Source organism: Phalacrocorax carbo, chromosome 6 (assembly GCF_963921805.1).
Source record: "Phalacrocorax carbo chromosome 6, bPhaCar2.1, whole genome shotgun sequence".
NCBI classification, from domain to species: Eukaryota; Metazoa; Chordata; class Aves; order Suliformes; family Phalacrocoracidae; genus Phalacrocorax; species Phalacrocorax carbo.
This window is the reverse complement of record NC_087518.1, coordinates 42,293,345-42,319,080: the sequence shown is the minus strand read 5'-3', so window position 1 is coordinate 42,319,080 and position 25,736 is coordinate 42,293,345. Positions and strand designations below refer to the sequence as shown.

The following is a 25,736-nucleotide window of genomic DNA, read 5'->3' as shown; positions in this document are numbered from 1 at the left end:
GAAACAACGACGGCGCCCCCGCTCCTGCAGCTCCCGCCGGGGTGAAGCGGCACGGGACGAGGCTGCCCGCCGGGCTGCCGCTCACAAGCCCCCGACGCCGGCCCCCCGGCCCCTCCGAGGCGGGCAGGGACCCCCCACACCCGGCCCTGCCCGCCGCCGCCGCCGCCGCCCCCCCGACGGCCGCCGGGACGCAGCCGCGCAGGCGCGCGCGCTCGCGCGCCCTCCCTGCGCATGCGCACTGCGCCGCCTGACGGGCGAGCGGGCGGGCGCGCGCGCGCTTAGCCGGCGGAGGCCGGAAGCCGCTTCCAACGCGGAAGCGCGTGCGCGCCTCTTGTGTCCAGTAAGGAGCCACCGGCTCGCGCCAGAGCGGCAGGACGGGACGGGACGGGACGGGCTGAGGCGGGTGGTTGGGGGCCGCTTCCCTTTTCTCAGGGCTCGTGGGCCGCCTCGCTCTCCCGGTCCTGCCCTGCTCCGCCCCGGGCGGAGAGGCCGTGTTAGCGTGGGTGTAGCCGCTTCGGCGGGGCGCGGGCGGCGGCTGGGGCTGAGGGGAGCGGGGTCGGGTCTCTGGGGCGGGGCGGGAGGGAGTTTAGGGGAGGCGAGGCGAGGCGCGGTGCCCGCCGGCGCGGGAGAGAGGCGAGGCGGCGTCGGGGGAGGCCCGGGGGCAAGTCCCTCTGCCTGAGCTCACCCTCCTGCCTCTCCCTGAGGCGGCTGGGAACGGAGCAGGGTCAGTGAGGGAATCTGAGAAATAAACAGGAGTAAGGGACAGCAGGCTTACGGAGCGGGTGTTAGGGCAACAAACGAAACCTTCATTTAGCATTTTCATTTCTGAGGAAGAACAGGACGCTGCTGAGTTGCATGCTGACATCTGTTTTAAAACAACGAGTTATATTAAGGGTCGTGCATCTCTGCCTGAGCTCTGTAAGCTTCCCCTTGGCAAGGAGTGGGTGGTTTGTATTGGTGCTATTTATCTGAGCCTTCATAGTAGGCAGCATGGAAGGATAGCGGTTTTTTTGAGCTGTGATTTTCACCTTATGGTTATAGGTGGCATCTTGCTTGAGAGACCCTCTAGTGTTGCTCATCCACAGGCAGAAGGTAAAAAGTTTGAGACTGACCAAACCAGCTTTATTTTCTCCTGAGAAGTCTTATTTGTTTAACATTGTTACCCATGGGATAGCAAAAATTAGAGATCTGTGCTTTAGAGTCTAATAAAAGCATGGCTTATGTTTCAGGAGGTATGGAATAGTTATTAAAGATTAAAAAGAAATAGGAAAGAATATTTTAAGAACTCCTTTTGAGAGGAGGTAAAGAAGACAATACCCCAGAAAATGACAGTTACTCCAAATATAGGGAATGGCAGAAGTAAATGAGAGGAACAGAGATGGGGGGGGGGGTCTGTCTATAGGTGAGACTGGCATTATGTAGGAATTAAGAAGTATAATTAATAGTTATTCTAACTGGAGATAGAAAGGAAGAGCAGATGTGAGTATTTCATAGAAAGGAAAGGCCAGGCTTGGGACACTTGATTTTGGAAGTCACATAGGACTGTGTTCTTACTGGACCCAAGTTTAGGAAGCACGAGACTTCACTTAGGGTAAAATGATGTACAGAATCGACCTCAGTGTCTTTTATTCAGGTAGATGTGCCTATCCTGTGGTTTAGGCACAGGTGTAGCATTAAAAGCATGCAAATACCAGTGTTCATGTTTCTGCCTATAGATGGTGATCTACTGCTGTAATGGATTTATATTGTTAAAGTAACTTTTTTTTTCCCTTGGTGGTGGTGTTGGGTCATATCTTTCTGTGAACAGTAGATAAATATGGATTTAGTTTGCACAGAATAACCTAAAATGTCTTATATGTTGCTTGTCTGTTAGTAAAACAGCAGTTCAGTACTGCTGCTGTGTGGGATTTTTTGTTGGTTTTTTTTTTGGCAGTAGCAAGTATATTAAACTCGCTTAAATCAGATGATGCTGCTTCTGCGAGCAAAGTCTTTGGCAGTTGTACCAAGTCTCATCCACTCTTCTGTAATGTATCTGTTGCTGACTGTGGAGGGAAGCGTTACTGCTGCTGATGTGGCAGAAGTACAGCCTTTGGATTTACTGCTGTCTCTCACTGTCAAGACTGGAGTAGCTTCTTCAAAATTGTTTATTATGCAGACTAAAATATTTTTGATTCTCTGGGTCAAAGTTGGTATATTCTATAATTAGTGTTTGGGTTTTTTTTGCATAGGGTAACATCATTACTTTCCTGTTTCTTGATTTCTGAGTTTGATGAATGTGGCCTTCAACTAGACAGATGTAGCAATGTTTCTTATTGTTACTGGATCCTTAGTATGCAGGCTTGCTGGGAGATCAGTCCTGCCTTTTTGGGTAGGAGACCTCTTGAGGCTGGTAGGTTTCATCTGGTGTATCCTCTAGGGAGAGGTAGCTGATCGGTAGTGTGTGTATGCTTGGCAAAGGAGAGGTAGAATTTCAAGCCCCCTTTTGAATATTGCGGAGACCGAAGTAAGGCTCAGACCAGGGATTTTTCATCGTTAGTTTGCATTCCTACATTGGCTCATGACTATATTCCTGTGCAATTAGAATGCATGATACAGAGTTTACAATGGGTTCTGTGCTTTTATAATGGCTGCAGAACAGACAGTACCTAGTTGAGCATAAGACCTGCCAGCATATAGTTAACTTTCACATAATTTGTGAATATATTTAAATCAACAGACAAGGCTATACCAGATCTGCATTTTGCATAATTTGGCTGTGGTGTTCTTAATCGAGAAAATAAGTGGCGTTATCTTAATACTGGGACATTTGCTCACTTTTTAAAATTACATGCTTGTTAATATTTTTTTCCTAGTGAGTTATTAATCTAGGAGGTTTTGAGGAGGTTTTTCTTGTTCAGTGGCAAATGTTAGTTTGTGAGCTACATAACTTACGTGGTTGGCATGAGTATTTTGACTACCACTTCAATCTTTCGGTGGTCTCTTGTAGCATCTTCTCTTCTCACAGGTAAAATGTGCTACATGTTTGCATAGCAAATTGTGTGGAGCTTATCAAAATGATGCTTAAATGTATGTGTGTGTACACATGGTTTGAAATCTTTTACCCTTCTTGCTGTTGTTTTTATGCATTTTGTCAGATGCCTTTTCACCTTCTAGCTCAGGAGTGGGGGAAGTTGCTTCTGGGGAGGGTTTGGCTTCATGGTTAGAAATTCTTCATTACTTAAAACGCCTTCTGATTGCAGTGTGCTTCCAGGCACAAGATAGTAACAGAATGCTTCTGGCTGCGGGTGTGTGTGTGGAAACCAGGGCGGTCAGTAGTGCTGTTAAATGCCTAAGGAACAAAAACATGGACAGTATTGTAGCAATGTTTATGGTGTTTTTTCCAGGTACCTTTTGGCTTGTTATAAAGACCAGCTATGGAGAAGTGGAGCTTAATGGCAATTACTGTTTTATTAGCACTTACTGTACGCTGGACTGTATCGCTTGGTTCTTATTCAGGTAATACATGTTCACGGTCTGTAAAACAACCACATGAAGGTGAATTATGGAGCTTGTGGTAAATTAAAGTAAACTTATATGTAAAATCATAACTAGGAAGCAATGTGTTATTTCAAGTATTGTCATATTTTAGTGCCTCTCTATTTCCCTAAGGTTCCTATAATACCTTGTTCTTATTTTTCTGAAGTGTGCAGTGATTAACATCACAGCTGCTTGGAACAAAATGGTGAAAAAAAACCTGCTGCTTTTTTTTGGGGGGTGGGGGGAAGTGATGGTCAGTAATGTTTTAGGAGGAGCCAAACAACAGCTGGCTGTTCACCCCTATGCCTTTGTTGTTTCAGTATCTGCAGAATATTATTGCAGTCCAATTTGTTTAATCTTGTCCTTTAAGTTCTGTAACAGATACAGACTTAATTTATATTTAGATAAAACTGTACTGGTGATAATGAAGACGGTGCAAAGGTGATGTGGAGTGAACGATTACACTCTGCCTTGTAGCTGTAATTCCTTAAGGTTGTTTACAGCATGAACTAGAGCTATATTCTTTTAATAGATGAGTTTTTCTCCTCCCCATTTGATAATGCTTGCAAAGAACCAGCCAGTTTTTTTCAAACCTCTCAACGCCATTCCTATACTTACTATAAGCTTGCACAAAGCTTGCTCTCTGCAAATATATATATATATTTTTTTAATGAACCATTACTTTCAGTCCCCATCAGCTAAAAGAATCACAACCTCAGTCAGATTCAACTCTGGTTTTCTGTTAAGGTAATTGGGAGCCTCATACCCTGAATAGTTGGAGCTGTTCAGTAGTACTCTGGTGATTTTTGAACCGGTAACTCCTGGGTTTCATGTACTTGAAGATAATTTGCTTGAAGATAAGTTGCATGCATACCTTCTTGCACAATTGTTTAATTTTGAGTTTGCTTTCTGAAAATGCCATTATGAGACATCTGTTCTATAGGTAACTGAAGCACTCTTCTACCCATCTGTATGCAGAAGAGCAAACACCCTGTCTTTTGTCATACAATATTAAATTTCTGTTGCATTGCAAGTATTTACAATTACATTGCTAGCTAGATTTTTTTTAGTTGATTTAATTTCAAATCAAAATTCTCAAAGAGTCTTAATATAATGCCAGAACTAAAATAACAATTCACATTAATTAATAGCAATTCATTTAATCTTGTTTCATACAGAACAATCATATAACTTCTTTTGGAACAGAAAAAGCTGACCCTGATCCAATCCAGCAAATTACTAAAGCATGTGCTTGACTTTGAGTACTGACTGGCTTGAAAAAAGAGACAAATCTGAATGTTAGAAAGAGCTGTCAAATGCATAAGTATGCTAGAAATTATTTTTCTTTTTGATTTCCTTCAGATGTAATAAACCTTTAATGACAGGAGCAAGGAAAAAAAATAGGCAGGGTGATGTTTAAACTGATGTGATCCTGTTGTTTTGCTTTAACTGCTGCTCAATGCAATAAAACAGAGCAAAGGATTAGAAGTAGTCATCGTTCTCTGAAGCAGACTCTGGTGAAAATGCTGATTCGACATACTCTGAAACCATGCATGGCATGGATGGCCAGAAGCAAGGAGGTTAATTCTACCCTCATTTACTGTATAGTGTTGATTTGCTGTATTGTTTCCATTCTGTTGCTTGCTATCTAGCATGCTTTTGGATCTGCCTCTGAAATTAGGGTCATGATGGTGAGCAAGCAGATAACTAATACCTAGTTTTGAAAGGCTGCCATTCATGATGGCCTTAGATTAGTTGGTCTTGGAGAATTATTGAGGAAAAAAATTGGCTTAATAGATTAATGCATAATTTTTTAATGCATTACCAAACTCCTGCAAAATGAGTAGAAGCTAAATACCTGTGTTGAAATGCAGTTTCAGACCCTTAAAAATGTCTGTTTCCAGGTAACAATAAAACTGAGTAAGACCACTCTAAAGTATTTGTGATCCTTCTAAAATAAAATACTCAATTTTTATTAATTCTGAATTCTGTTTGGCTGTATCCTTGATGCTTGCTGTAGGTGGAAGCTGAATATGCATTCTCAAACTGCTGTGTGATCAGCCGCTGCATTTGGCTTTTAGTAATTGAACCTTTGGATTAAGATCTCTTGATCATTCTGAAGCCAACTCATTTCTTCTGAGCTTGTGTGACTCCCACAAACATAGATCATGTGGAAAAAAATATAGATGGCTTTCCTATATTTTAAAGAAACTCTTAAATCTCTGTCTGGCTAGTGTCAATATTTTGCTGGAAGTACTATCAGTCCAGTTTCTGTTCTCAATAAGTACAGGTTAATAGAAGTAAATAAACTCTGTGATAAAGATGCTTAACTTACTGCCATTATCAGAGTTAGGCTTACGTTGAGGGAATTGTTTATGAGTAGATATCTGAAGTATTTGCATTGATAAAGCCTTTTTCTGTGGGGAGAAAAAAAAATGTTAGTCTCCTGAGACTTACGTATGCATGTGTGAAAAGTGTCCTTTAACATAATCCGCCTTGCCAAACTGCTACATAACAATCACTCAGCTGAAAAATATGTGAGAGAGAATTTCTGTAAACAAAATGGAGCAGTTATTTAGAAAGCTTTGTAGAGTATAAGAAAAAACTTCTTCTAAACCTATTTTGTGTATTTTGTGAATGGCCTGATTTAGTAAATGGTTAATCTTAACTCTATTAACAGTCATGGGGAAAGGGAGAGGTACAGTATTCATGCTAGTGTTGCAAAGCGGGCGACGGAGGAAAGAGTAATCGGGAGACTTGCAGCGGGTCCTAGTTCTGAGTAAATTTAAAAATAAGGCTGGTTGTTAATTTTAATAGCAAGGTACCACGACACGGCTGAAACACAAGTGAGAATGTTGTCAATTATTATATACTAAGGAAGCATAGTAGTTCATACAAAATCAGTATAAGATGTCCATTATGACCATTTTCTTATTTCAGAGAAAGTACCACATTTTTCATCTACACTTGGAAATGATTTTTTTTGTCAGCTGAGGAAGCAGTTCTTCACAGTGGAATATCTTGATAAATGCTTGTCGCAGAAATATCCAGAAAGGCAAAAGAACGCATAACTTCTTTTCTTTCCCTCTCCCTGTTAGACTGCATAGCAGATGAGGTCTCTGTTTTCTTCTCAAATATTGTAGAGGAATGGAGAACAAAATTAGTAATATATTATTGTGCAAATACATATCTGGAGAAAAAGCAACCTGTGTAAACCAAATAAATTCCTAAATACTGTCATCTCTTCTTAGGTGCAGGAAAACCACCTATGTATGGAGACTATGAAGCTCAGAGACACTGGCAAGAAGTTACTTACAATTTACCCATCAGGCAGTGGTACGTAGTGCTATTGTAGTTCAGGTTACAAAGGGGTAAATGTAATGAAACTTTGGTTCATTTCTTACCTTAATATACCTTTAAGGTTAAGATCTGTGCAATGTCTTCCACTGTTCTCTGAACAGTTCTAAAAACACTTTTGTGGTAATATATCGTCACCCTGTTCTTAGACTGAGGTACCATTTTCTTCATGAAAAAGGAAAAAAGCTAAAATTTGGAACTTTGGCCTGCTAGATATGAGCTTTTGTAACAAAATATTTTGACTGGTAGGTCTTACTGTGAAGCTCCAGCTTTGTTTTGAATTGACTGGAAAGAACAAGAAGCAATTTATATGAGAGATCAGAGAGAAGCTTGTTCTCCTTGTTTAGAAAAAAATCAGTTCAGCTTCCTGAGTTCCAGTTCTCTAATGCACAAAAACTTCCATGATTATCAGCACTGAAAAAACCAAAACGCACTCTGCTCATCGCCCCTAAGCTAAAAGGCAAGGGCATCTCAGTAAATGCAGAGGCTTGAATTCTCGTGCTAGAGGTGCTAGTGGTTTTTTACACCTGCAAGTTCATTGTTCACACTGATGTTCTTAATATAGATTTTAAAACGTGGGCGCCTGGAATCTAGATGTAAACATAGTGAACCTAATTTGTGCAGATCACTTAAAACAGTAGAAAAATTACTCCAAATACTTTATTTATTTATTTAGACATTATTCCTAATACTTCTTAGAGCTTGGGTGGAACGGTAAAAATTATGTAATCCAAATATATACTACAACACAAATTGGAATACAGTGGATCTCCAGGTCATCTTCCAACAGCGATAGTGACATTCTGTTTTGTGTAATTTTTTCCTCAGCTATCTGTTGGAGAACAGACCAATATGACAGAACAGAATATTAATTCAATTGTATTTCTGTAAATATATGAGGGTCCAATTCTGAAAGTATGGCACTCTGTGGAACTCTGCAGATGACTATTGTGACTTCAGATCATCCCGTTATACCTGTATTATCGTTTCTCTTCTACATTTTTCTGGGCTAAACCCCTCATTGTGTCAGAGTTGGGATAATGGAGAGCTGTATAATAGAGTTGGCAGCTTTGATCCACTCTGCTACGTGGAACTAAATGTACTTAAAATTAAGAGTTATGGTAGTCATTATTTCTAGGCATTCCCAAGGGCCAGATGAAACTCTGTTGCAGGCTGGGTTTAGCCTATGGGCTGGCAGTTGGGCATCTCAGTCTTGTTGTATTTGCCCTTTGTTTTATTTATAACACAAGTTCTTTGTATTGGGTCTGCTTTAGGAATTGAATCTCTAGTACAGCAAAGTCGTATGTGGTCTTGGGTGTTCGGAAAAGGATGTCTCAGCTGACATGCAAGGGGTTACATTCTAGAATGTTAAGCTGTCTTTCCCCTCCTGTATTACAGAAGTACACAGTGTGAAAAGATGTTGTACTCTGGTGTGTAAAAATAGTGTTCAAATTTGAAGTTGAGATTCTAGTCACTTCTAGTGCTGTTACTTGTTCAGTATTTAGAAAAGCTGTCTCTGCAGCAAGCACATGTTTGTCTATCAATTTGTCTAGGTAAATATAGAGAGTAGTGTGCTCATGAGGACGTAGTCCTATAAGATCTCTTGATCTTTTCACAGACTTAATTGTCAGGTTTACTGCTAAACAGGCATGTATAGGTAATGCAGCTTCATGTTCTGTGCTTATTTTCTTTGATCCAAACCAAAGATTTAATTAAAAAAAAATGCCACAGTAAACTACAATATGGTTTGTACTTAGTTTCCTTGTGTGAGATTTCTCTGAGCCAGGGGCCAGAATTTAAATGTTCCTTTTTTTATATTATTCTTTAGAGCCTTGACATTATTTATTAAAGGCTACTTTAAGAATATCTTTTCTTATTGTACTCTTATTTAAAACCATTAAGACTTTTTTCTAAATATTACTGGGTGTAGGGATTATTTTTTCTGTTGAAACTATGAGTTATGGAAGGTAAAATTAAAAAAAAAACCCAAACCAAAAACCACACCAGAAACCAGGAAAGTTTACTATTAAGTTGCAGACTATTACAATCTTCATGAAGAATCTGAACTGCCTTGGCATGAGCAATCTTGAATTGTAGGATAATAAGCAGAGATGCAACTCGGAGAAATATGATTTATCATCAGTTCATAGGATACTTCAGGCAGCTCATAACAAATTCAAGAAATACCATTTACTAAAATAAATGTGAAAAATTGGCTGCATTTGAAGAGAGAAACTGGTAAAGCCAAGAGCTTGCCCCTTGGCAGTTAGAGTAGACTGGTCAGCCTGTTTCACTGTAAGATGTAAAGGGTCTGATGCCTTGTTTTTCTAACTTCTGTTTTCCTTGGATAAAGCCTCTGTTACTCATTTGGAAGAGGTGACCTAATATTAACTGCTGCCAACCTTCCATAGAAATACTGCCTCAATGTAATTACAAATGGGAAAATCCTTTTCCTTTCTCTCATGTGGTCTGCCAGAGTTTTGAGGTAGAACTAGGTAAGGTGGTTGTGGCTGACATATCTGATTGCGGTTCATGACCTTGTGTTGGTTATTCAGGAGGTGTTACTCTGATAACTTGGTGTTGCCTTCTAAGGAACATTTTAGCCCCTTGACTGCTATATTCATGCACACAGAATTGCCCAGGTGCACCTGCTGTGGCATAGTTTTCTTCCAGACTTACGCTGCTTTTTGTTTATCTGTGTTATGCCACCCTTTTCCACTTCTGTTCAGTTGCTTTCCAGCAGTGTGACTTCAACTGATGTTTTTTCAGAATTTTCATGTTAAGGACTGTTGAGTAGTGAAGTTGTGAACTGCTTCTACGTTATAGTCTAAAAAAGTAGCAGATAAAGTTTAACTGTTCTGAAGTCATTGTCACATATTAAATGTGCTGTCCAAGTCCAGAAAAAAAAAGGGAATCTAGGATTAATATAAGGAAAAATCACTAGTGAATTAAATGTATTTTGACATTTCCTTTTAACTGCGTTGTTTTTATTTACTTCTTGGCAAATTGATGGCTGTCTTCTGGAATAATTGACATGCATGAAAAATGTAGGTCTGGTTTATAGATGCCGGTGAGACCTGCAAAGCCTATGACACAAACAAATCTAGAGCTACAGTAGACGTACTAGTAGTAGTAGATGTACTGTTTTTGTGCAGGCTTTGTCTCTGGATTTTTGTCAAACTCTGTTCATATAAAGGATTTTCCCTCTCCAGGTGAGTAAGCTTTAGCAGATTTCTTTTTTACACTGTTTTGCAAACAAAAGTGAATGTATTCTAAATCACTTTTGCTTTGGTTTTGTTGCTTGAGATTTCTTTTTGTGTGAGGTAAAATAAAGCAGATATAGAAGGTGCAAACTTCTGGTTTTTGAATACGTTGATGAAATTATTTGGTTTAATATTCAGCCTTTTCCTTGAGTTGAGACAAAACTGGAAATGTAGATCCTTCTTTAGTTTTTTTTTTTTTAGGTACTTCAATACAAGTGATAACAACCTGCTGTACTGGGGCCTGGATTATCCACCTCTTACTGCCTATCACAGTTTTGTGTGTGCTTATATGTAAGTTTTTTATTTTAAATACTTCTGTGGAGAATACAAAACACCAAATTAATCTCTCTACCCCCTCCCCTTTTTCCCTTTCTCTCCTGAAGAGAGAAACTAGTAGCTAAAAACTGTCAATCTGGGCAGCTGATGAGTATTGTTTGCTACTTGAAAGCTAGGGAAATAGTTTTTATGTGTATCCCTATTGCTTAAAACTAATACTGCTATTTTTCTGTCTTGTAGTTATTGCAGGGGGTACTGAAGGGTTACATTCTTCTTTTTGCCAGGTCTGTAAATTTTAGATTTAGATGTGACTTAGATATTTAACTTTCTATATAAGTTACTGTTGGATCAGTGATGCACAGAGAAAAGTTCTGTAGGAATTGGGTGCGTCTTATGGGAAAGCTCTCGTGTATTGAGAGCCCAAGTGACATTTGATGACTGGATATCATGTAAATAGAATTCTGTTATTGGAACACTTTTTCCACAAGGGCTTTACTGCTGTTGGAATGAGACTTATGGAATAAGAATGTAGGTTAAAGTGCACAGGCACAGTTATGTGGGGCATCTATGTGAACTGTAAATGGTTTATATTTAATACTTAAGTATGAAAGGTATTTACAATTGTTTTTTTTTTAAAAGTCAGTGGAACTAGACTGAAGGTGGTTATCTTGTCCTAATAAATATTGTATTCCATTTTTAATGTTTTCAAGTATATTTTTTTTGAATGGTGAAATAGTAGCTAAAGTCTATAGTGTAAACTGTTCTAGTGGTGAGGAAAATCTTTCATTGATCATTATTGCTCTTTGAAATATTTCTTCTCATTCATCTTAATTCTTGGAATATGTTCCTGTGCATGTCATCTTTATTGCTGAAGGAGTGTAAAGGGAAATGAGAACTGTCTACGTTTTGATGTGTCTGTACTTTGTTTTACAGTGCAAAGTTAATAAATCCTGATTGGATTGCTCTGCACACATCTCGGGGGTATGAGAGTCAACCACATAAGTTATTTATGCGTACAACAGGTAGGAAAATTATATTTCCTTAGTATGGTCGTATAGATTTGTCTCACTAATTTAATATGTTTAATATCATGCAGCTTCTGTCTTTACCAGTTTATTCTCAGCTCTTTAACTTGGGTGGCTTTGCAGGTTCATTTATGAATGAAACTCCTGTGTTCTTTTCTGCCATCATTTGTGAAGCTGATAAATATAAAATATATAAAAAAGTTTTCAACCCAATTGATTCTGTAGAAACTCTAAACCAAAGCTACTTTCTTTTTTGGTAGCATAGACCCATTTTTTTAGTTTTAAAAATAGTATTGTTTTCCCTTCCATTCTGATAAATATGCTTTTAATTTTCAGCTTAGCTTGGTTTTTATTATAAAATTATTTTGCGTTCACTGACTTAACAACCTCTTGAGGTTTCAGAGATCTTTGAGCTGTATACTTCATCTGAAAGGGGGAGAGATTTGATATTTTTAAAGATGTCACTTTTCTTTCCAATGGTCACTGCTTCCTAGAGATAAAACTGTTAACAAAGAGGTTAAAATGTATTTTACCACTTTTATCCTAAATTTCCTGCAGTCACTCTTCTGACCATTTGATTATTTTCAACTGTCTCTACAAAGAAAAGGATGAAAGAAGGGTATGAAGAAATTTGTAGATAACTTAATTCAGTAGCTGTATCAGTAGGACAGCAAACAATGTGGCCAGTGAGCTCTCGTTCTCTAAGCAACGGCAGATGCCATATTACCCTGTTAATGTTCTCTTTTAATTTTAAATCTGACTTTTGCTTTGCATAACACTAGAGTCCCACAAAATGCTTTCTGATTACAAGAGCAGGATTTGTTGTTCATCAGTAGCTTTTTCTGTACTTCACAAACCTCTCAGTCTGGTCTCTAGTAATTGATTGAATTGAAAAAAAAAAAATCACTAGAACTTAATTACCCTTGAAATGGTCTTTATTAATTTTGAAAACAACTCACTTGACAAACCGCTGATGGATCTAGGAGAACTGATAAATACTTTTTAACAATAGCCATTAAAAGAATACATTAAAATAATTCAAAATGGTCAATGTCAGCTGTTGGTATTACACCTTTATTTTAAGTGTCAGTGTATTTGTTTTGCTAACACCTTGGGCATATTTGTTTAATTGTGGCTTAAGCCTGCAAAACAATTCATCACTGAATAACTGGTATCTTTAAACATTTTATTCTAAACCCTCTGACTAAAAAGAGGCGAAGTATGCTTTCAGGCTTAGAATAATTGCACATTTCCTGAAATAGGTTTATAGAAATAAGCTGAGATTTTTCTCAGGCTTTTAAAACAACACTCAAGAAGAATTCGCCTGGTGGTTTAAGCACGAGCAGGAGTTGGCATAATTCTATTGGCTGGTTCTGTTTTCTTGTTGACTCTCTTACATATATTTGCTGTAGGCAGATGATCAAAACAAAAAAACTAGTTTTAGTCTATTTATCTATGTTACTAGTAATTCACACAGATACATTGGAGATTGTAACTACCTAGAACTTCTTAATTCTGCCTCCAGACTATCTTTTCCATCAAACAACTTGACTGGATCTAGTCATAGTCGATTTCTTTTGAGAATTAAGAATGCCTTCTCTCATTTCGGCATGTGAGGAACTAGAGTGTGCCCCCTTATTGACTGAGGTTGTGCCAGAAGCCAAAACAGCTGAACACATGGAAGCAGCAGCTTTTGGACATCAGAACTGATAGAGTTAGAAACATTAACAAGATCAAATTCTGTAGACCTTTTTCTTTTTGTCCTTTGAAGTGGAAATACCCCGTTTATTCTAATGAAGAATGTTCTGATATTTTAATATTTATTTGCCTATATTTTTTCCTTATTGTTCCCAAAACAATTGATAAAAATTAGCTTTGGTGTAATTGCCAAACCTGAGCTATCTTTGAAACAATGAAACATACTGTAACACAATGTGAGACGATAAAAAAGCAGATTCAGCTGAAACTATAGTCACATGACCTTTGAACTTCCATTGAATTGAATTACTAAAGTGAAGTTTTCAGTGAGGATACAGATGCAAACCCCACATTCAAAAGGTAGGCAACTAGTCTCACTCCAACATTGTGTAGTTATTACAATCTGAGATTTTTTTACACCAAATACAACCAAGATGTGGAGCATTAAGAAGCAGAGCTAAAGATTCACAATCCAGATGAAAATAGACAACTTGAATAGCATTAAGATGAGGTATGTGGGAGGATTCTAGTGTAAAGTTAATCTTTATTTTTCAGTGTTCGTCGCTGATTTGCTGGTTTATATTCCTGCAGTTATTTTGTATTGTTTTTCCTTGAAAGAAACATCTACTAAGAAGAAGGCAAGTATTTGGGGTGTGTGTGTGTAAATTAAAAACCAAAGAAAGCATACTGTTAAAACAGGGTAGAAATGTAACAGTATGAGAGTTAGTTAAAATATAGAACATGGCGATGGCTTCAGTTGTTGTAAAACTGGTGACAATCAGTATATCTCATATTAAAGGCTTTTCAGTTAAAAAAAAAAAAAAGCCACTAAGTTATCTTACAGTAATTATTTTAGTGCTTTCAATAACAATAACAAGATGCTCTGAAGTTTAGTAACCACAAACTCCTGAATTATATTTCTTTCTGAATTTATTACTTGGGTAGTAGAAGCAAGATTTGTGCTGTGACATAGGGGAATCTAGGAACTGCTTTGTCTTGCACACTCCTTATGATAGAACCAATACATTTTGGAATAATAAGTCTTCTGATTTTTGGAGTAGTTCCAATCTTTAAGATGGGTGTGGGTAATCTTTGAGCTGGTTGGCAAAGGGCAGGCTGGTCCCCATTCAATATTTTCTTATTTTCTTATTTATAGAAAACCTTTATCCTTTTTTATTCCTCAAAATATTACTGACAAATGATTACTTGTAGAGAAGAAGATTCTTATATATAGGATGCACCATGGAGAGGCAAATTCTTGTACTGGAGAAGTAGTGTAAGTTCCTCTGTCTAATGTCTAACTTAGAAGTAATTATTTTCCCTGCTCTTTTTTGATCCTTCTTTACAGGTTTCCAGTGCTCTCTGTATACTACTTTACCCAGGCCTCATTCTTATTGACCATGGACACTTCCAGTATCCTTGTTCTGCAGTGAAATGAATTTCCATTTACAAAGTACCAGTTCTTTAGTACCTGTCATTAGCTGGGAAGAGGGTTACATTTGTATATGAAGACATCTGAGGGTCTTCTGCCCCTCAGTAAAGAAAACTCTAAGTCTGAAATATATTGGAGATAAATAGTTGACATTGGGACAAATCAATCCGAACATGAGTAGCATTCTTCCTGTGCCTCAAACTTGAATTTCTGTCAGTCGCTTTATTGCAGAAAATGTCAATGGTATTATGACAGTGAATAGAACGACGGCTTGTGCTCCTGTGATTTGTGTTTGGAAAGAGAATCACCTTAGATCTTTGAGATTGCAGAAGAATGTGTCAAGTGTAGTTGTTCAAAATGTTTAGTTCTATAAAACGTGGTATTCTGTCTTGCCTTCACAATTACCTGAGACTGGTTTCGCCTCACTTAATGCCTAACCGTTTAAAAGCTTGCCATCTAATACGAGTTAGGCCATCAGAGCTAACCAGTTAATATTGGTGGCAGACACCTTTACAGGTAGGTCTTTTAAAATAAGATTTCTGGGTTTATGCTTGTTTTGCACATCAACAAGGAAATGCTGTTAGCTGACTACTCCAGACTGTGCTGCTTAGGGCCATCAAGCCAGAGGGATGCAATCCTGGAGTTGTAATAAGTGTAGATATTTAAATATTCCAAAGAGATACTGAATCTCGGTGTCTACCACTGAATGAAGTTTTGACAATCAAATAGTTTACTAACTTGTGGTTTTCTTCTGAGAGAGTGTGTGGTGAACTTGGAAGATTCATGCCTGACAGGAAAGCAGATTTGGAAGGAAAAAAATTCATAACATTCTTGGATATTTGAGTTACAGTTCAGGAATTCTGAAATTCTCTTTGGCCTGACTTATTAAAGATGTAGATCACCTGGAGACATCACTTACAATAATGGGGATGGGAATGAATGCAGCTCATCTTAGGTGAGAGAAGCTGGTGGTCAGAAGGCAGCACAGGGTTAGTTAGTTTTCTAATATGTAAAAGACGTACAGAGAGTAAGGCGATTATCTGTTCTGTGTGACTTACGTTGGATAGGGCAAGAAGTAGCGGCTCTAAGTTACCCCAGGAAATATTGGATTTTTTTAAATACATGGAAAAATCTTTTGAACCATAGTTCAGTGAAATGCTGGACAAGACTGTCTGTGCATGTTGTAGAATCTGCAGCATCTAGATTTTTTTTGAAGAGGTTCAGCAAACCTCATGGCAGGAGTGACACAAGTGCAGAAGTGCAGCAGGCACTGCTGAAGCAGACATATGTTCTGCGTAGTCTCCTGTGGTCTCTTCCAGCCCTCTGCCTCTTACGTGAATAACTTCACTATCTGTGACCACCTCCCGAGAAGTCAGTAGATTTACTTAACCTTAAGTGCTGCTGCAGGTCTCTGCAAGATCACAGCCTTTTGGTGTAACAATTTGTTGATGAGATTTCAAATATATGTAGTGATTTTGAGTGGGAAATTTGAGTGAGCTGAAAACAACCTAGGCAATCTGAGTGTGTTATCACAGCTATTTATATTGACAAAGAGAAAACAAAATGTGAAATTTCTGACAAGTATCTCTTACTTGGTTTCTCTCATTGTGTAAAAATAAAAGACAAAGGTAGTCTGTTTTGCAATTTAACAGTAAGTGTAGCTTAGTCTCTTCAAACTCTACTGAGTTTGGGAACCTGTTCTCAAAGTCATAAGGAAGTAGTGTTGCTTTTAGGAACTATTATTCATTGTTTGTACAGTATTAGCAGTGAAGGGAACTGGTCATGGATGAGGGTGCATTGTGAATATAATCACGAAAACCTCAGGAGTCCTTTAACTAAATAGTATATAATTTAAATACGGACATATTTGAATATTCTGCATATATCTTTGGGGAGCTGGGAGGAGACACTCTTGAAAGCTTTATCCCTAATCATGTAAACACCAAGAAAAAAATATTTACCCTGATGTGTCTTACGAAGTAATGTCACTGTCAGCAAAAGCTTGGCTGACTGGAGTATACGTTATGTGTATAATTAACGCACACATGCACATACACTGTTTGTCCTCATTTTTACCTGTGCAGGCTTTGAATCAAGCCTTGGAAATACAGGAATTACACTTCAAATAGAAGTAAAATTATTTCTGTGAACAACAGTCACAACTGGCAATGTGCTTTTAAAACTAACTTGGAAAATCTTATTTTGCATGCTAGTTTACACTTGTTCCTCACGGCATTCATTACTGACTTCCAGTGCTAAGATGTATATCTTGTCCTTGACATAAAAAACCATATACAACTCAGTGAGCCTTGGCTTTGCTCTGTGGGGTGTGCTTTATTTGTCTTATGACTGGGACCTTTTGGGGTCAGTGGCATTTTGCCTGGCCTTAAATTACAAGCAAATGGAACTCTACCATTCTCTGCCTTTTTTCTGCTATTTACTTGGAAAGTGCTTCAAGAAGGGGCTGAAAGGAAAGGGGTAAGTGACTTTAGACCATTTTATCCTTCTCAAGAATATGCCCAGGCAGCCTGGCATTGAGAATGTGATTCTCCTTATTTTCATGTGGTCATTTCTGAATTAATTTCTAGTGGAAGTATGTATCAATACATTACCTGTGTAATATAGTCCTCTCATGCAAAATAAACACTTATTGCTGAGATCTACACTGAGTATTTCCACTGAAAAAAAAAAAAAGCAAAATCTGGTAAGGTGTCCTTTCTTAGCACTCTTTCTTCTGTAAGCTAAATTAAATATGGGCTGCAGCGGGCAACCAGATTAGCCTGACAGTAGTAGCAATGTGGTTCTCATGGACTTGTTCTCACTAATCTGGGGGTGATTAATTTTCTGTGCTAGACTTGTTACCTTCAGTTCTGTATCTCTTTTTTAAAAAGATTTATGCTACAAACTAAGAACTGACTTTTGTTACCAGTAGCTGGATTTGTCTTTTCTGATGTAAGCTTTTCTCTTGATTGCAGATTAGTATTGTTAACTAAAATAGCAGGGACAGTGGTGGTTTCCTTCGCTGTCTGCTGGCTCCCGTTCTGTACCGACATGGAACAAATGATGCAAGTACTCAGAAGGCTCTTTCCCATTGACCGAGGCTTGTTTGAGGCATGCATGTTTTCTTCTCCCCCACCCCACTGTAAATGTTCTGTATTCTTAGATCCTTTGAGAAACCTTCATCGTGACCTTTAGGGATTTCATGTGGGAGACATGCCACAGAACTAGTAATTTGAGATGCCTTCTTTAGCAGTCATTTCTTGCCAGTTATTTAATCCAGTATTTAACCCCAGCTCAGCTGGCATCTTCCAGGATATTATACGAGTAGACAACACTTATCCCATCATCAAACCCATACTTCAATCCATACATTTTTCCATTGAAATAGATTCCATAGTAATTGACAGTGTCAGAAGATGTAACCTTAAAAGCTAACAGCTTCAGTCTCTCATTTCTGCTCAGCTACTTTCAACGGAACTTGTTATTTAAAAAAAAAATATTTAAAATTGTATTTTGGGTGCAGCCTAGAACTTTCTTTTTGACACACCTTGTATTTTCAGTGCAAGTTTTCAAAATATTTTCCAAAAGTTTTAGGCCAGTTCTGCTTTTACTTTCCCTGAGGCTGTCGATATTTGCATGCTGTGAGGTGCTGAGTACCGCAGCCTTCATCCAGTAAAGCGATTATTCATTTACTTAATGCTGAGGTCACAGGAGTCTCGCTGATGAAAGAAAGGGTACCCATTTCCCAAGTAACATTGAGGGGTTGTTGTTTTGCCTAATTAGGGCAGAGGTCTTAATATTACACTTTTAAAAGCAGATTCTCAGCTTCAAGTTTAACCAATAAAATGAAGCTTTGAATTTCCGGTTTTTGGTGTCACAGGGATTGAAGCAAATGCTTACAGAGTTTGGTTCATCTTAAGTTTTCTTTTAGACTTTTTAGATATAAATAATATAATGACTGGCACTTTTCTTCAAAAGTTAATGCTGATGTACCAAAGGCAGCATTTTATTTAGGCAGCAGTATGGAATTGTTCTTAGTGTATTCTCTGCTAGTTTGTTTTAAAAAAAATGAACGCCTCCTCCCCCCAGGATGACATCCCCCACCCCCCAGAAAAACCCAAACCAATAAAACAAACCCCAAACCAAAAACACCTATTCCTTGGGAATTATCTGGACTTTATAAATAAATACTTTAGGTCACCATACTTTTTATTCAGTGTGAAGTTTAAAAATAAAATCTAAATGACAATAACCAGTGAGTCCGAAAGAGCTTAAGGATTTTAGTCTAATATTAGCCCAAATATTTTCTGAGTTGATCAGGGGAGTGACTTGCAGGATGCTAATCTAGATAAAATGAGAAAGTGTCCACGTAAGCAATGCACAGTAAATCTATACTGGGGTGTATGTAACAGGTTCTTTGAATTGGTTCCCATTTACAGAAGCAGAACAAATGCTGATGGTTGTAAGCTCGTATTGGCTATTAAGTGGGCGTCCTGTGTGTTTGCTGGTGCTGCCAAACCCTCTGTTCACTTGTAATCCTCAGCAAATTTGAAGTGCATATTCTGTATTGCTAGTGAGCACGTGAGGAAGATGGCTCAGTTGTTGGTGTTAGTAGCTTTCTTGCTGTTATGTCTACACAGCTGTGATTCAAGCAGCTGTTTAGGGATGAGTTTCAGGAGCATGATAGCTGTAGTTACAAATTTAATTTTGAAAGTGATCCTAGCACAACTGCTAATGTCTTTAGACCTCTTGATTTATTAGAGGTTAACTCTGTCATTGCTAGCAAGCACTAAGCACAGCTAAATGCATTCAGGTATGTAATGAAATGTGGCAGTATACAGAATGTCTTCACATTTGAAAAAAGATTCATATATGCCAGTGTTTAATCAGGGACAGATAGTTTCACAGCCTTATTTTCACAACGTGTGATCTCATGAGTTAGGTAGTCATCTCTTGTGCTGAAGAACTATTTCTCAATTATGAGTCTCTTGAAACTTTCAATTTTTGAAGATCAGAATCATTTAAAGTATGTCAAAGAATATGAGGTATATCTGCAAGTGTCTTTTTGCAGTATCATAGTAAAAACCCAACAGTCCTTCCCAAGCCCCATTGTAGTCACAAATATGTTTAAATTAATGTAATTACCACTGATTACCTTTTTTCCCCCCCTTCCAGGATAAAGTAGCCAATATTTGGTGCAGTCTAAGTGTCCTTATAAAGATAAAGAACACAGTATCACCTCAGACTCAACTAAAACTCAGGTAAGACGTAACTGAAATGCTTTAGATTGGTTTTTATTTGCATAATTTTTTTGCAAAATGAGTAATTTTTGTCAAAGAATTATGAGAATTGTTTACAATCTTGAAAAAATGTCTTCTTTCCTGTACTATACTTTTCTCCCAAGCGATAAGAGTTTCCCTAAAAACTGTTAGGAATGTTTATGACTGAAAAACTTCCTGTTTGTTTATATAGTGATTTAAGCTACTTGGTTGGTTAAGACTGAGTTAAAATTTGCATGAATTACCTGTCTTAGTGCTCTTAGAAGTCAGAGTTCACAGTTCTATTTTTTGACTAGGTGAAGAATTCAAGCTGAGGTCTGTAGAGTCTGAAATATTAATGGAAATGCTGTATTCCTTTTTCAAAAGCACTTATGTCAGTGAAGACCATTCAGTGCTCTTCTCTTGCAATTGAGTCTCCTTGAGTGATTTCGTACTTCTGAAAATTACAATTGAATTCCTAACTTACGTAGTTTTCAAAAGTGATTCTATGATATTGTGGGTGTACTCATGTATTAAAACTGTTGTTCTTGCAAAATTTGTTAGTTTTGCTGTAACATTCCTGAGCCTGCTTCCTACTTGTATAAAACTAACCGTCCAGCCTTCTCTCCGAGGATTTAAATTTGCTTTGGTAAGTGTATGTTTTTAATTGCTCCTTGGTTTAGATCCAGCACTGGTGTGTGACCAACAGTTCTTCTTCCAGTTGCTGCAATGTGCAGAAGTGTGCATACTATTAAATGCTGTTCTCTTTCTGCTGAAGAGATTGGCTAAAAAGTGTTTTGCTATCATATGTCTGGGGGGGCGTCTGACCTGTCTTTTAAATCCAGACTTTTTCCTTAGCCTCAATTTTCTTTATTTAATGCTGTATTTTTATTATTGTCCTCTAAAGGGCCTTTAGAAGATTTTGTACCCATTAAAGCTTCATACAGAGTTGGAATATCTCCTCTTTTTGTTGAGCTTCCAAAGTGCTAGTTTTTTCCTACTGCATTGACTGCAAAATTCAATAAAAAGTCCCAAGATGGACATTGTAAGCTCATTAGCAGTTTGAAAAGAAAATGATACTGTTTTCCCAAATGTTTGCCTTTTCTTAGTCATCATATATCATTGAATTTAAGCACATTAACATGACTTACATGCAAAAATCAGTTTTCCTTGAAATCAAAATTATATGGAGCTGGTCCTAAGGTTTCAAGAGTTACAAGATAATTTCGATTCTTAATTTTATGAGAGTACTGTTCGAGAGCTTATTGCAATGTTGCCTAAACTTAACATTTATCCTTTCTAAGAATTGGTTTATATTTATAGGTTTTTTTTTTATTTGGTGGAAAAAAAGACAGTCTGTTTACTTTGATGTATTGGCTGTTCATGATGATGAGCAAAATTTTATGTCAAAAAGGTGGGTAGCTCTCGCCACAACTGAACTTTGCCAGCGCTTATGTATGTGAATATTGTGTTTACTTGGTGGGGATACCCTTGTCAGTAAAGCCAAGCAAGAGCGAGGGCTCTTTACGTGAAATGCTTTGTCAATAATTCTGGGTAGACTTTCAAACAATTTTATTTTTTTTTTGTGTATGGGCAGGTGGTTACAGAAGCAGCTCTGTGTACTTGTAAATTGCACTGGAGTAAATGTAGCCGTTTAATTAGAAAAATTGGATTGTTTAACTCCGTGCATTCATGTAAAGTCTATGCCAGCAGTGCTTTGCACTGCAGTCACATATACTGATACATTTCTGCTTTCCTTTTCTAAGGTTAGTTGTGCGTTGTCATTTTTCCTGTTCTCCTTTCAAGTACATGAAAAATCTATTCTTCTAGCGTCAGTGTAAGTAAATTATTTTTCTGTAGATATATTTTGATCTTCTTTTCCTCATCTTGTTCTTGCATGCTGCTTTCTCACTTACTAATATATCTGATATTGAAAACTACACATTTGGTTTTCTGAATAACTTGTAAGTGAAAGTATATAAATGCAGCCACGCTGGTCTCTCCTGCTTTGCTCATCTCTCCAGGCCAGTGTTCTGGCTGCATTTCCTGGAGTACTGCGTGGCACAGACCATAGCTGTTTGTCCAGGGATATGCTGGCTGTGGGCTTTGTTAAGGTGATGCTGGTGTAGACAGCAGAGTCTTGTACTTAGCAGCCCAGCAAGGCTGGAGCGTGGTGGTTAGTTGAACTGGGCTGCTGACACCACCCTACCAGCATCAGTAAAGGGGTCTTCTCTCCCTTTGTCAGTAAGGTGTTTGTCCCATCCCCTGCTGCAAAGGTGGTGAGGGCAGCAGGGGCAGTATGCAGCTGTGCTCTTCTGTGTGGCTGTCCTACATGTACCTGAAAGTAACATTTGATAAAGGAAGATTTGGAGAGGCAGCCCTCTTAATGCTTCTTGTTCATGCCCGACAGGAAAGCTAAACTGGTGGTTAGAGAACTCCTGTCACCTCTACCAGCAGTTGTCTAGCAGTTGCAGTACAGGTTCTCCTCAAAGCTGACAAAAAGCCTTGCACAGGGTGGGCACTAACCTGGCTGTGTGTGCCAGCAGAGCACACTGCAACTGTCCTGCTGAGCGACTCTCCTGCTGCAGGCCCCCGCGCAGGGCAGTGTGTTTGTGCATTAGGGTTCAGTGGGGTGTCAGAGGGAGCAGGGCACCCCGGCAGGGAAGCAGCGCTTTGGGCACTGCCTGTTCCTGGACTTTCTGAGCCTGTGTCGGCGGGGAGTGCAGGGCAGAGCTCCGCTCTACCTTCCGGAGGAGCGTGAGCGCAGCGTTCGGGTGAAAGGTTGAGAGGAGAAAGTGCCATCACTTCAGTCTTGCTTATCTGTTTTTCCTCTTGTCATTCTAGACCAGTCTGCTTAATCATAAATGAAATCCCCTTTATGGCTACATGGTTTTTACTTGTATCAACTTTCAGGTGAGTTGGATACTAGTAACATGATTTTAAAACCGAGTTATTCACCGATTCTAGTAAATAAATATTCTTTTCCTCTTCTCTTCACATTCTTTGAAATATAACTCAGACTGTGCATTCACTTCTGCGGGTGATTCTTTTTCAACAGTATGTTGCCTCTTCTCCTGAAAGACGGCCTGCTGCTGCCCTACGCCGTGACGATGCTGGCATTCCTGTCAGTCTGCGTGGCTTCCTTCTCCATATTTGAGAAGACTTCAGCAGAGGACCTGCAGCTGAAACCATTCTCCCTTTCCCTGAAGGGATATGTTTCTTGGTTTAAGTCATTTCCCAAGATTGTCAGGAGTCTGGTAAGCAATTTTAATTCCTATAACTCTTACTTGCACCTCTTCGTGGTACTGAAGTACTTGCATAAACCAGTTTTATGTCCATGACTGTTTATAAAGCCCCAAACAGGGAAAGCCACGCTATCTTGGTGTAGAAGTGTGCTATAATTTTTTTCTGCAATGTCATCTATGTATAGATTGAAGAATACAGAGCACCCAAGTTTATGAAAGAAACAGCTTACTCGTTTGAGGTGTTAAATCACCATTGGCTAATCTGTCATTCCTTATCTTGCAGTTTCTTCTTTCCGTAACCCTGATGGGCATCCTGTCTGTACTGAGCGCTGCAGCACATCCTCCACAGGGGCTCCCGGATTTGTTCCCTGTGTCTGTGTCCATTATTTCTTGCCTACACTTTTTATTATTTTTGGTGTATTTTAATGTTGTTATACTCTGGGACTCAAAGAATAGTAGAACTCAGAAGAAAATCAGTTAATCAACCTGTGAAGGTCAAGGACTAAACTGTGAAAGGACAGAGTATTTTCAGTGAACAGTGTCTGGCATTGCAGGTAAACCCGTTTGTGATGTAATGCAATTCCTGTAACCTAATGAAAATCAGGAAACACGTTATGCACATTTAAACACAAAATAATGAAAGACTGTTTTAAGAGAGAAGTATTTTGAAGAGCACTTGGAAATCTGATTTGGTGTGTTTTCTTCAGAAGTGTAATACTTTTGTTACCATTTGTAAACTTAAAATACCCAATAAAGGACCAAATTTTGAATTAATGCTAAAATACCCTTGCTGTATTAGCAAAACAGCAAGCAGTTTTGTTAGCATTAAGTTTATGCATTTCCCCGCATGAAAAGCGTAAGCAAGTATAGTAGTGCAGGTTAAGGAGAGACTCGTGACTGGTAGCTCTTAGGTTGTCTTGAGTTGTTTTATGACACAAACTGTCTTGTGTAGTCAGGCGCTGCCCTCCATCGCTGTTTCATACGGCGCGCTGCAGTTCATCCTGGCTGTTGCACAAGGCTGTGTGTCAGCATGAGGAACTCTGTGGATGCCATGATCTAAGCAGAGCACTTGGCTCTTCAGCTAACACAGTAGGGAAGAAAACCCGACCTTCCAGCAGTGTCACTGGCTGGAGAGCTGTAGGCTCAGCCGGAAGATGGACCCAAGTTGTGTAGCACACCTGGACAGCAATTCTGTGGCAGCTTCAGTTCACCCACAGGCTTTTGGTTTTCTTGTATTATAATATGTGTTATTTTACACACTGCCAGTACTTTCAGAATGCTGTGGAATCGTGTAAGCCAGAGATGCACCAAAGTCAGTGCTGGGCACAGAAGTAGAGACTGGCATTTGGAAAGGGGAAGGTTCTTGTGTACATGGTGGGTTGGAGGACATTTCTGCCTTTGCTGAAGAACAGCAGCTATGGTTTGGTTTTAACACTACTGTAGTCTCACGAGTGCCAACAACTGTTTCTAACAGGCCTGAAAATCTTGGTTCTACTGAATAAATAGCTGAGGTATTGCCGTACAGTTTGAGAGCAGGTACAAGGCTCCTCAGGAAAAAAGGGAAAAAAAAAAAAAACCAACACCCAAAACCCACAATGAAAAACACCCCTTACTGCATAGTAATTTGCAGATGTAAACTGAACTAAACTCTGCAATTTCTCCTTCTGCACAGCACAGCCTCCAATGCCAATAGTTCAGAGAATACAAATTGATTGAATAATTATATACATAACAAAGCATGTAGTAAGAAAATAAATCATAAAGCAATTAATGGTAGTATAGTTTAATTGGGAGTCAGGCAATCCTTAATTCTGCTCTGTCACTATATGTAAAAAAAAAACCTCAAACCCATCCTTGTTTAAAGGCTCCTCCCCTGACCTCACTGCGCTCTGTCACATACCAAACTGTCACTGACATTAGCACGTTCTGGGGCTGTCTCTGCAGTGTTGGTTGTGTGTGTGTGAATCAGCTGTTCTGGGAACTTCCAACTGTGTCACTTACGAATACTGTAAATGAAGTGTCTACAAGCTGAGTGTGTTTATTCAGTTTTTCCAGCTTTATTTGTTGTGGAAAAAGTAAGCACAGCCAACATTATACCCATGGCAGCTGAGACAAAATGAAGAAGGTGCTCTTGAGTAATTGTAACATCATTGAGGGTGAGTACAGTTTAGCAGTTTACCTACACTGTAAGAGTTCACTGTGAAGCAATAAAACTTAAATATTTTCACAAGAATTCAGAATTTTTCTGAGGGTGTGCATGCAAGAGCTCTGCCCACAGTACAGCCTTTCTCTTTAGAAGCGTAGGTCGAGTGGCATTGATGTGTATCAGGACACATAAATAGGAATCTTTGTCTCTAGAGGCTGTGAAAGCTAAAAACCACAGCCTTCCCTCCCAGCACAGCTGGGTGAAAGACTGCGAAATGTTCAGGTGGCTTGAAGAACGTCTACTTTCAATGAAATAACGTGTGAAACCACACATTATAAGATGGAAGGAGGCAGAGTGGTTTCAGGTTCTAATTAGCCTGTTCTCTCATGTTCAGCATGAGATTGGGGTGCAATCCTTCCCACCCATACAAAAACATTAGTTTTGAGTGTATCCCTTTTCTTTGTCCTTGAGATGGCCTCCAGGGGTGATAAAGTGAGAGTCATATGATCCACCTTGTGTG

At 38.9% G+C, this 25,736-nt stretch overlaps 1 protein-coding gene across 3 annotated transcripts; it reads left to right on the top strand.

Moving 5' to 3' along the window:
* The first annotated feature begins 244 nt into the window (after nt 1-244).
* On the top strand, nt 245-23,852 carry ALG6 (ALG6 alpha-1,3-glucosyltransferase). Of its 3 annotated transcripts, XM_064454908.1 has the most exons (16): nt 356-499; nt 1,042-1,092; nt 3,384-3,495; nt 6,768-6,852; nt 10,338-10,427; nt 11,346-11,434; nt 13,691-13,773; nt 14,484-14,548; nt 16,860-17,045; nt 17,543-17,678; nt 19,743-19,828; nt 20,390-20,474; nt 21,592-21,662; nt 22,670-22,738; nt 22,884-23,082; nt 23,354-23,852. In XM_064454908.1, exons 3-16 carry the CDS (start codon nt 3,414-3,416, stop codon nt 23,549-23,551), a joined length of 1,524 nt encoding a protein of 507 aa, XP_064310978.1. In that variant the 5' UTR covers nt 356-499; nt 1,042-1,092; nt 3,384-3,413; the 3' UTR covers nt 23,552-23,852. The 3 variants fall into 3 exon arrangements, with proteins under 3 accessions (XP_064310977.1, XP_064310978.1, XP_064310976.1); XM_064454907.1 differs by lacking the exons at nt 356-499; nt 1,042-1,092 and adding an exon at nt 245-340; XM_064454906.1 differs by lacking the exon at nt 1,042-1,092.
* The last annotated feature ends 1,884 nt before the right edge of the window (nt 23,853-25,736 follow it).

What these genes read in the sequence shown, in the direction of transcription:
- ALG6 (XM_064454907.1), top strand. Translation starts at nt 3,414, where the DNA reads ATGGAGAAGTGGAGCTTAATGGCAATTACTGTTTTATTAGCACTTACT. An exon ending in AAGGGGCTGAAAGGAAAGGG is followed by an intron (nt 17,046 to 17,542) that starts GTAAGTGACTTT and finishes TCTTGATTGCAG; the next exon opens with ATTAGTATTGTTAACTAAAA. An exon ending in TTGACCGAGGCTTGTTTGAG is followed by an intron (nt 17,679 to 19,742) that starts GCATGCATGTTT and finishes CCCCCCTTCCAG; the next exon opens with GATAAAGTAGCCAATATTTG.